At 42.4% G+C, this 12,212-nt stretch overlaps 1 protein-coding gene across 1 annotated transcript; it reads left to right on the top strand.

Annotated features, from left to right (window-relative positions):
* Positions 1-864: 864 nt before the first annotated feature.
* Positions 865-11,334, top strand: LOC104459410 (ADAMTS-like protein 1; the record flags this gene model as incomplete). Its single annotated transcript, XM_010088094.1, has 6 exons — positions 865-1,065; positions 2,111-2,291; positions 5,023-5,230; positions 8,297-8,406; positions 9,393-9,613; positions 11,094-11,334. Coding segments are annotated over 6 exons (1,028 nt in total), but the record flags the coding sequence as incomplete, so codon positions are not given.
* Positions 11,335-12,212: the final 878 nt, after the last annotated feature.

Here is a 12,212-nt window from a genome sequence, read left to right as displayed (position 1 = left end):
AGAAATTGCCTAGTGCAATTTCTTTTTCCCCAGGCAGCTTAGCTATCTCTCTCAGAATATCCAAGTCTCACAAATCTTCTGCAATTTGTCATGAAACCGACAAGTTGGGCAGCTGGTGTGAGGACCACAGCAAATAGTATCTTACAGGTACTCTACCTCAACAGGCAAAGAACTCATTGTGAACCTAAACCTCACCCACACGTGTACCCATACAATGCTTCAGAACATTAGGGTTTTTTGTTTGCAGGTTTTGATTTGTTGTTGCCCATTGCTGTGACAAAAAAAAAAAAAAAAAAAACAAAACCAAAACAAAACCCAAAAAAACCCAAAACATAACTCTAAAGGCTCAATTTTATCTCTTTGTTTTTTTTCAACAGTTTTCATGTAACAAAAATTTTGCATAACAAAAACTTCTGATTTCTAATATAAAAAACAAGAGAGGAAGGTGGCCCAGTGGTTTAAATAGGAAGGAGGTTTGGAGACCAAGCTCTGTTTGTATTGCTTGTTCAAGCATGCTCCTTGAGCGTATGCTAGGTGTGTAACCTCCCTATCCCACTTTCCTCAATACTAAAATGAAGATGATCCAAAATAATGGGAACTTTAGAAAGCTTGATATAAATATTTCCAAATTGATCTGAGATTTCAATATGGATGATAATAATATTTTTTTTTATCCTTTTGGATAATTTTTTTCAGATTATGAGAAAATATTCATTACGTCAGTATTCCTCTTTTTCATTATGAGAAAATGAGGGGGAAATCAGATGGAATAGACTTTTTTGCCTAATTTTGACCACTTCAAAGCATGTAATTTTGCAGCAAGCTCAGTACTCAGCAGGTTTATTTCATGTCCCTGGTTTTTAGGTTGTGCTGTGGATGGTCATCCAACCCCAAATATCACCTGGCTTTACTCTGGTGAGCCTCTCAGTTTGCAGCATCGCCTCCTTGCAGGGGGACGAATTCTTCAGATACTCAACATCAGTGATGCTCCTCATGGTGGATTCAGCTGCCTTGCTCAGAATGAGGCTGGCTCACTTACACAAACAACAACTCTGGCTATACAAGGTAACCTTCCAGTTTCAGTCCTGCTACCCTCTGAAGCTCTTGCCACTGACTTCCCTGCACTGCCTTTCTCATCCTGGATTTCTCTTCTATGAAGCCAAGACTGTCATGTGCAGCAGGAAGTAGATGTTTTGATGGGTACTGCCATGGATATAGATTTGCAGGACTACCAGGTACCATGCAGTGTCTTAGGTTTTACTGTACCAAAATGACACCTGATATTTCTGGCCTGCTGAGCATAAAACACACCTTACTGATTCAAACTATACTTATGCTTGTGGAGTCTGGATAATTTTCTTGTCCAGAAATTCAAGACAGGGGTGTCACAGTTTGAACCCTAAAATTAAAAGCCGCTCTATTAATCTACTAAGGTCAGTGTTTCACAGTTTCTTCTTGCTTGAAAACACTTCACATGTAAAACTGTTGCAACTGTTGTATTTACTGTAGAAATAAGCTGAAAATTATAAAACCGTAGAACAGAGCAGTGGAGATGGGTTGGAACAGAATACGCAGCTTTCATTGCTCCAGTTGTAAGGGATGGAGTAGGGAAGAACTTAACTTTTACTTAGATTGTGTCATAAAATTTAAATATGTTGCAGCTCCCCCATTCATCTTCAGTATGGATGATCTGTATGATCTACCTGGTGAGAAAAATACTATTGTAAGATCATAGATACTGCTGGTAACTGCAGTTAAACACATCTTCACTAAATCACACTCCTTTAAAAATGTAGATGCAATGTCCTGCATCACTGGCATCTGGCTTCACTTAACTGCTCTACCATGTCACTCACTTTCCGTGCCTGATGCTTCTAAGCACCAAAAAGTTGGGTTTGTTACACCAAAGACAGTCAGGGGTTTACAGCAGCTGGAATCGTGTCCCTTCTTTGTTCATTGCCTGGTGCCTTGTAGGCATGGGTAGCTCCCCCTCACATGAGACAAGGAGTCCAAATATTTCATCCTGGAGAACGTCTCTGACTGTTTCTTTTCTAAGGGTCTCCTGCTGGGGGTTTATGAGTCTTAACGTCTCTCACACACTTTTTGGCAGAATACCAGTGGTCAGTGGACAAGCTGATGGCTTGTTCGGCTTCCTGCGGCAACAAAGGTGTGCAGCTACCCCAGCTAAGGTGCTTACTGGATGGGGCTGAAGTCAACATATCCCACTGCAAAGAGAAGCCCAAGCCAGCCCTGCAGGCTATTGCATGCAACAGGAGAGACTGCCCTTCACGGTTTGTCTGTCTCATGTTAAAATGTCATACATGCTTTTAAGGTGTGCTTGAAGAGTTCTTTGCACAGGACATCATTGCAGCCTCTCTGGTGCCTGTCTGGAGAAAAGTCACAGCTAAAAGGGAATTTGAGTGCTTAACCTAGACAGTTGGGAATTTGCAGCAAGATTTGTGGAAAGCTTTGACAGTACATGGTAGAAAGAGAGTTTACTCCTTCAGTAATTAGGTTAGAAAATAATAGAGAGGCTATTGTCTACTCTTTATTAGCAAAGTTCACAGCTTGTGTTGTTTTGGGTGATTCCAGCCTCACCCTTTGTTGGATGTAAATACCATGCCTCCTCTGAGCTCTCCACACATGGGAGTGTCGTCACCGCAGAACTGTAGGGTCATATCTTTTTTGTGTTACACATGTCTTCATACCAGTGTAACCCAACAATATAACAGACAAGAAACTAAGTTTAGCAGCTGTTTTGGGGTTTTCTTCTGAGTTCTGATGTTGCCTGAACATCAATATGGGCAGGACTGTAGCTGCAGCTGCAGAGAATTCCCTCGGCAGAGTAGAAATGTCTTTTGGAAAATGGGCACATCCCATCAGATCTTGTATGCATGAAGGTCAGTCAGACTGAGTTCTGCCTCCTTTGGGAGACTGGAGTTTGTGGTTTGCTTGGGATTGTAACTCTCTGCCATGGTAATCCCCTATTTTCAGTTACTGTTAAACACAATAGAGCCAGGACAACTTGAAAGACTTCCGACTACACTTTTGTCTTCCTCTGCTGCTTCCTCCCCATGCAAAACACTTTCCTTCTTTTACACCATTTGATAAAAAGAAGAATACATCCTGACTGCCCATCCAGAGAGTCAGTGTAGTTTTATACTCCTTCCATCTTAAAAATAGCCTCCTACTTTTGCAATTCAGTGGCTCTGTAGCTGAGGTGTGTAAACATGCTTTTCCATGTTTTTCTGTATTTTTACTCCCTCTTCTCCCTTATTTCCACTGTGGACGTGGTGTGTTTCAGTATACAAGAACTTAAAAGTAGTCAGGATCTCAAGGGAAATTTAGTACAACTTCTCTCATTCAACAGTGATTTCTGACTTGTATTAAAAAAGTCTCTAAGCTGAGGCAAGGAGAGGTGCTAATCAACCTGATGAGAAGCAAGTGGCCAGATTTACCACTGTAAATCTGGTGTGTCTTGGGTATATGGCAAGGTTCTGTTTAATTACCTTTTAAATATATTCCTACCCTTCTTTGCAGGCAAATGTTTTCTGAGCTGCAAGCTAAGTCATAAGGAGGAAACCAAAAGAGATTTGATGAAATATGAAGAATGCTCATTAGCAGCAGTTTTCCTTGGTGATGGCAGTAAATTCCGCAGGAATGGTTTATGTCTTTTTATACCTTCCCTGAACTGTAAGGCAACCCACAATCCTCCCTCAGCTACTGAGAAACTGCTGAGATGTAAGCTTGGAAATAAAAGTTGATTGAAATGCAGAACAGATCTTTATGAGGAGTGCAGAAACTTCAGATTCAACCTCACCAAATTGCAGGAAAAAAAGTAGCAGTGCTTTTGTTTTTCATGTTGAGAGTGTGTTTGTTTATATACTTGTTTCTGTGACCACAGGATTTACTCACAGAAGACTGAGGAATAGCAATGGATGCCTCTCCATGAGACTGGAGAACACCTATTGCCTATTTTGTAAAGTAATCATAGACACTGCTGGTGAGGGACATGATAGGCGCTGTTTTCCTCCCAATAAGACACAAATCTTGCTGAGTATCTTGAAACTTAATGAAGCAAACTGCTGACTTGACCATAAAACTCTTCAGGAAACGAGTAATCAGTCCCATCCTTCCTGTTCCTACTACCTCCTTCCCAAGCCCAACTGTATGAGTGTTTCACTTAATGATCCTTAAAGAAACAAAATATGTTGGCCATCTTGGTAAGAGTTTGGACCTGGTCTATTATTTTCTGTTGTTACAGGCTTTTTACTAGTTAGAGGGGATTTTTTAAACCCCATCACATATGGGTTCAGAGCCTCAGCCTCAGCTGGCAAATGCATGATCTGAGCTCAAGCAGAAAGAAGAAGGGTGTCCTTTGTCCCTAGGCTGACTGTGCACTGGACCCATCCCTGAGCAACTTTCAGGCTTTTCTGGATTATTCCAGCTGTCAGGGCCATAACAGAGCAGGCAGATACTAGCAGGAATCATCAGTTTTTTGGCTAGTCTGTCAGCAGCAAGTTCAAAGTGACCTGTGAGCAACTCCAGCAACTTCATAGAGATAGTTTTCCTTACTAATGGGTGTAAATGGGCTAGTGATTGCTGGCATTGTGATTGTAGCCTGTGACTGAGGCTTTGTGGCACAGTGGTGTAAGAGCAGCCATGCCCAACCCCTGTGCCTGGACTAGAAATATTTACTAAGCCTTTAAAAACAGCCTTAAGGGCTAGAAAATTAATTCTGGGCCCAAAGAACCTTGAGAAAGATAGTTTAATGAAAAAACAATGTGCTCTTTTCTCAGCATTCATCCTCTGAGCAGTTTTCAGTGACTACTACATGAGTTGGAACTGTACATGAGGCTGTACATGAGGCTGAGGCTCTCAGCACCTTCCAGGATCAAACCCTAAATGAACCAAGTCATTGCTGCCTTTCTTTGGTCCAACACATAAAGACCTGTTGACACCAATGATCTTGCAGATGGTGGCACATATCTGCCCTCTGACCTGTTCGCCTTTCTCTCACAGATGGATGGTAACATCATGGTCTCCTTGCACACGGAGCTGCGGTGGAGGCATCCAGACGCGGCGAGTGACATGTCAGCGCCTGACAGCGAGAGGCAGCTCTGTCCCAATGTCAAATGAGGCTTGTGCCCAGGTGTCCAAGTGCCCTGTGGACACACAGAACTGTAACAGGCAGCCCTGTGCTGAGTGGGTGGTATCCTCCTGGGGCCAGGTAAGGAACAAGCCAGTAGTCCAAGGATAACCTCATGGTGTGGGCTGGAAAAAAGTAACAGAAAATTAGAGGTTTTTCACCCTGTTATCTTTAGGATATGGTCTGCAGGCTTTTGAGGAGGTGACTAATTTGTTCAGCTCTTTCAACTCCATATTTGATGCACCACATGCTTGGATTTCTGTAGCTTCCCGCTATCCCTAGAAGTGCTTCTTGTGACCAGGACTTTTACTGCAGACCTCTGTATCATCCCCAGTGGAAAGGTCTGCCCCTCCTCTTCATAGTGACAGGTGACACATCTGGGAAATAGCCTTCTCCAAGTCTTAATTTCCCTTACCACCCAGTGAGCATGTCTCAGTTTTGGCTGGCAGGAGTCAGGACTGATGATTGCAATACATTTGGGGCAGGGGGATTGTACAATAACACCGTTTTACAAAGTCGCTGATGTTGCCTGAGAATGCCAAAAAGCAGGAGCTTTCTTTATTCGCTTTATGATGAAAAGCGGAATGTAGGGCTAAAAGCATTTTCAGACTACTTCATGCTGTTTTGCAGACCTTCACATTCTCTCCTTGCAGCTTCAAACAATGATCAGATGTTGAAAAGCTTCACTCCGTAAATACCAAATGTTCCAAATATTTACAGTTGAATTGATTTATTGTGGGAATCCACAGAAGAGTTTTCTCTTTGTCTCTGCGTGATCTATGAGATTTCCTGAAAAGACACTTGTCAATACATAGTAAATTGTAAATGAGGACCAGTAATTGCTGTGTGCTTTCCTCCTTTTTTCTCTCCACTCCAGCTCAACTGAGCCATACGTGAAGGTTGGTGAGTCCACTAGAGTTCAGACTTAGGGGTAGAAACTCACAGATTTTAGCCCAAAGATCTCCAGAATGGTGGTTCACATGGGGGTATAGCATTTCAGGGTGAATGAGAGATTGGGTTAAAAACACAGAAGCCAATTTTGGTAGAGGTTAAAGCCAGATACCAGTACTACTTTAACATCACTTCTGGTGAAATAAATGTTTTCAAAGGAAAAAAGAAAAGGCAGTTTGACAAAACCAGAGTAGTCATACATGTAATTGAAATGATGAGTCAAGTAAAGATATAGAAGCAAGACTTCTTAGCATGCAAGAAGAGGCTAAGAGAATAATTCACCAGAGTAATAACTACCAGTGTTGGCATATAGTGAGCTACCATGAAATATTTTGCCTCCTTTTCTAAGCAGTGTATGGTAAGGCAGTATGAAAATAATGGCAAATGCTATCTCATTGTATTAGAGGTTAGAGAAATACAATAGTTTGTTAATAATGACATGCATTCTGTATTTGCTTGGGGTAATATGCATAATACATTGCACTGCATCAGGGGTTTTTACAATGCTGGTATAAAAAGTGTCTTCAGCTACCAGAACTTGTTATGGTTGACTACTTGAAGAAAACTTCATTTAACTCTTGCTTGTGTATTTTTGAAATTTCTCTCATGAAAGGTGGTTGTGTTTTTGCATTACATTTATGACTAAAACTTGCAATTATCTTTTTGTATGAAATAAGTAAATTTTCATTCCCTGTGGAATTCCAGGTAAGGACTGGATTATGCTTGCAAAAAAAACAATTACCTCATCCTTATTTTGTAGATCATTATGGGCTATATTTTTCCACATGACATCATACTCAGCTGAGATAATCAAAGAGGTCTGAATTAACTTGTTAGACATAACCTCTGTGTATTATAATACAATATTTCTTCTACCTAGCTTAAAAAAGTAAATCAAGTCCCACGTGATTCTGTACAGCTCAGTCTCCAAGCCAGATGACTGTTATCTAACTACAGTTAAGAATATATCATTGGCTCGGTGGCTCAGTGGATCAGTGACCTTCTCAGTAGTATCATGGGGTACCAGGTCCAGGTACTTTCCCACAAAGCATATAAAACAGACTACCTACTGTACCGCCACCTCTAGAATTACTTCCTTTCCTTCATTTAATGTTAGTGGCATTTTGATCTCCACTATGTAATCCATAGTGTTTTAAAACTAGTGACTTGGGCTTACTTGTGATGAGGACTGCTAGCCCCTGCAGATATCGCAGAAGTGCTCCACATACTCCAACAAATGACGTTTCCATCCACCTTGCTGTAATCAGGGGATTGACTGGGAGCAACTGGAAACCTGGAAGTCACTGCTTCTCTCTCCCGGATGTCAAGGATGGAAGAAATAGCAGGAAGGGAGTTTTATGTGAGGAGTGCATGGCTGTGTGAAATAGGGATCCTAATGATGGGAGGTGAAGGGTGCAGCATGATTGGTCAGCAGACCTCCCCTGGCAAAAATTCCTCCCTCACACTATGGTCCCTATCTTCAGCTCTCAGTCTGTTCTTGAATATAGTTTCTAGATACTTAGAAAAACAAACTGTTTCCTAACAGTTGATATAATTTTAAAAGAATACAAATACATGCTTCATGTAGCTAATTACAATCTAACCGAAAGAGAAGATTAGAAAAGCTAAACAGTAAGTATGTAATTGATGAGCTTGAATAGATTAGGATAACCTCAGTATTGGAGCAGGCTTGCAGATCTACTGTGTTTATCATACTTGTTGCTTTTGTTTATTGTTCTGCAATGCTTTTACATTATTAAATGGAGTGGAATAAGTTCTTGGTTCAATGCATTCTTGGGTATTAACTATTTGCCCATAAATTGTGATAGTACAAGCTGCAAAATGCATGATAAAAGGAATGTATTGAGATTTCCTGTAGGATCATAGACTCTTGGCTAACGACATGACAGTGTTTTATTTACCATAACAGATGTGTTTAAGATTTAACCATTGAAGAGAAGAGGTTATGAATCTACAGAGCAGATATATAAATGCAGTTTTAATGCTGCAGGAGGAGAGTGAGGTAGGGCAGAAGATGGCTGCATTCTTAGCTTCAAAGCCTGCAGAGCTGCAGGAAGTGCTTGAAAACTCAACAGTCACTGAATGGCGGTATGCACTTTATTTCAACAGCAGTCTTATGAAAGGGGACCAAGTCCTGCCTTTTACCTTGCGTAAGTGATTTTTCTGTGTTCACAGTGTAACGGGCCTTGCATTGGACCACAACTGGCTGTACAGCACAGACAGATATTTTGTCAGACCAAAGATGGGACTTCTGTGTCATCGGATCAATGCAGTGCTTTACCAAGGTAGGACAAGAATCCCTTATGTCTGAAACCACTACCCTTCACAGAGGTGATGAATGGACTAGTGACTTAACTGACAACTTTTTGGTTTCCCCTGTGTGACAAAGAGGTCATGCTGCAACCCATACAGTTATGTGGTACAAATCTCACCAGGCTTAAGCCAAGGCTTCACTCTGTTCCTGTGACTCCCAGAAAAAAAGACTAGTTGGCCAACAACTGGAAAGTCTTGTAGGCATGCCAAATCCTGTCTGAAAGGTTGTGCTATCTCTTCTTAAGGTGCCAGTTTGCTCTCATTTTTAAACACAAGCTCCAACTGGGGAAAGAAGAGCACTCTACAGCTTTTGTTTTCCTGCAGATAAATTGAACTGTCAACACTGGAAAGACATATTTACTTTACATGAGACTTAGGTATGTAAATCATACCTGATCATGACTGAAAATTAGTATAATTGGCTCTTTGGCTCCCACTTACGTATTTTCATTATCTGTGTGACAAATAGGTGGGAACCAAGAGTGCCAATGCACCTTCTGTGAGACTGCATTGAAGGGAAAAGGAGGGTTTCAGAGAATTGGTTTTGTTCCCACTGGCTGTAAAGCCATAAAAAAGTTACAAAGCCCTGCTGGGTCTTACTGGTCACCACTTGAGTCACTGCATATTTTCAGTGGACCTCTGGTTTGTCACTTCATCGAGACGACATTTTGGCCAAATCTTCAAATAGTTCAAATGCTCATTTAGCTCCAGTAGTGTTACACCAGTGTGCACCCACTGAGGGTCTTGCATGCAGTTACAAACTGCCTTTCAGTGTGCTGGAGTTACCCCCACTTGCACCCATCAAAGACCTGACCCATACGGTGCTCTGGGCGAATTATATTTGGGATCCACAAGGCTTGCTGTCACTGGTGCTTGTAGGACGGCCGGTGTGGCATGAACTTGCTCCCTGGACAGCATGGTGACAGGTCACCCCTCCCTCCCTCCCTCCTGCCCGCAGGCCTTTGACCACCCAGAACTGCTGGACTGACGTCTGTGGCGTGCACTGGAGGGTCAGCCTGTGGACTGTCTGCACAGCTACGTGTGGAAACTACGGCTTCCAGTCCCGACGTGTGGACTGCATGCATGTCCGCACCAACAAGCCTGTGCTGGAGCATCACTGCTCCTGGAGACCACGGCCAGCAAATTGGCAGCGCTGCAACATCATGCCCTGTGAAAATGGTATGTTGCTGAGAGGAGGGGAGGCAGTGTGGTGCAGGGGGAGAAAGAAAGCAGAGACATCTCAGAAATTAAGCTCTGGACCTTGCAGCTGGGTGTCTTGGGAAACCTCCAGCCTTGATATGTGCAAAATGCGATGTCCAAAACTCAGAGTCCCCGGGGAAATGGTGCCTGCTGTGGCTTGTTAGCAATGGTGTTAGCACTGAGATTTCATCTCCTTGAAAACAGCATTTGAAACGGCTGATGCGGTCTCAACGTTCCATTAACAGTACAGACAGAAAGAAAAAAACTAATCACAGACTGCTGGCTACAGTTAAAAATACAATAAATCTAAATCCAATAAGTAGGTTGATGATGGGAATTCCTGAAATGGATAGATGATGTGCCTCTTTGGAAAAAAGGTATAGATGATGTGCCTCTTCGGAAATTATGCCCCACCATGGCAGTGCCTCCTTGGGAAACACCAGTCAGCACAAGTTTAAATCATTATCTTTTCATTTGCCCCAGCTCCCACTAGCATACAAGCTGGCTGCTGTGCAATCATCACAGAAGCAACAGCAGAACCTGCCTGTGTTTGCCTGCTGCCTACTCTGACGCTTCCTCTCAGTAAAGGCAAAGCGGACTCCACAGGTCCAAACCCATGAGCTGAGTTTGGGGTGCCCTAGTGGAAGTGGGACGGCTGAGAGAGCTTACAGGTACCAAGAAAGACCTTTGGTGTCCCTCCAGCCTCTTCCTGCTATATAGAAATGTCCCACATCTAGACAACAGTGGAGTTATTGTCACAGACATTACTGGAGAGGGCTGTACAACCCCTCTGTGATGATCACCTTTCCAGTCTTAGCATGGGAAGTGGGAGTCCCTTGGGCAACAAAACACCCCAGGTCTTGTTGGGATACTGGACAGTTTTCCAATCTGGAGCTCAAAAGTTGGAGACTGCGGGCCTTAAAAACTGTCCAAATGATACCAGGACCTAAGTCCTAAGGAAGTTAAAAAAGTGTCTTAACATCTTCACCCTGGGTTGTGTTTTGCAATACACATGTGAAAAGCACAACACAACACCTGGTAAACTGAGGTGGCAGTCCCACACACTGTCTCTTCAAATGCAAAAGGTTGACCAACATACGTTTCAGCTACTCTTAAAATAAGTTTCCAGTTTTATTTACTACTTCAAATTTGATTTAACAACTGTTATGAAAATCTTAGAGCCTCCCTAAAATGCTGGTAGATTACAAACTGACAGAGATTGGAGCAGCCTCAGAAGCCCTCTCCTCAGGCTCTGAAAGCAAAGGTTGCCCACCACGTTCTCCTTTTAGCATTTGGCTGCTTGCAGGCCCCCCTCAGTCTTTGCAGCAAGTCAAGCTCATGTTCATAGTGAGACCTCCCAACACAAAGCTGCCTCTTGACCACTCCATGAAATGTTCTCAGGTAAGAAATCTTTCTTTCATTGTTTTATCATAATTTATTTTTGTTTCCCCTTTGGCAGTGGAGTGCAGAGACACCACAAGGTACTGTGAGAAAGTGAAGCAGCTCAAACTCTGCCAGCTCACACAGTTCAAGTCACGCTGCTGTGGGACCTGTGGAAAAGTCTGAAGACAGAAGCAGTGAAAATGGAGGAACAAGGGGATCACAGACTTTGCTTCACTGAGGCAAGGACTTTTACAGAAAATATAAACAGAATGGAATTCTTTTTTTTTTTATTTTATTTATTTATTTCCCTTTAAAAACAAAACAAAACTAAAGAAAACAAACCCTTTTACCAAATCATTGTTGTAAAGGGGCTTGACAAGTTTTCCCTTCTATGAATCTGGGAGACAGAATGCAGCAAAACATGGTCATGAGGGCAGACCACAGAGGCGGTGAGCCCATCACCAGCAATGGGCCTAAGAGGAGTGGGGATGCCCCATAATGCATGTACATGCCTGGGGATACACCAACAGACACATGGGAAAGCAGATCAGAGAAAAAACCTAGCATCACATTGGACCGCCACAATAGGAAACAAAACAGCTTGATAAGTCACAGGGTGCCAGAAGGGAAAAGAAAAGGAAAAAAAAAAAAAGGCTAAATGAAACATTCAGCTCTGCAATATATAGGTACTTTGCCTTAGACTACTTTGAGAATATAAGAACATGATTTTGCTTTATAAACTTTTTTTTACATTGATTGGATTCCTTTTTTTTCTTTCTAAATCCTTCTCTCCTTCTCATACCAGGCCTACAAATTATTTCAGTGGGAGATGCTCATGATCTTTGAAGATCGGTATCTGGGGAAGTTGAACAATGCTATGTAATGTGCCTGAGTTTAAAACACACCTGTAAGGGTGTATTGCAGATAGAAGGGTTGCCCTCAGCACAGAGGTGAGGTGATTAAATTATTATCCAGGAGAAGGAGAGGAACTATGGTCTGCTGTTGACAGACTGGATTACAAACCTGCAAATGCTGTCCTGTAGAGAGTACAGGCAGGAAAGATAGCAGTTGTCTGTGGTAACAGGAGTTATTTTGCCTGGTCCATCCTGCTAACACTTAACTTGGAAAAGAAGGAGCTACCAGTTCCCAGAGTTCAGGTACTTTCAAAGCTAGGGTTTTGCAAAGGAACGTGAAG

The sequence above is a fragment of the Pterocles gutturalis genome, unplaced genomic scaffold (genome assembly GCF_000699245.1).
Source record: "Pterocles gutturalis isolate BGI_N339 unplaced genomic scaffold, ASM69924v1 Scaffold53381, whole genome shotgun sequence".
NCBI lineage: Eukaryota > Metazoa > Chordata > Aves > Pterocliformes > Pteroclidae > Pterocles > Pterocles gutturalis.
The sequence above is the reverse complement of the archived record's forward strand: the minus strand, read 5'-3'. Positions and strand labels throughout refer to the sequence as shown.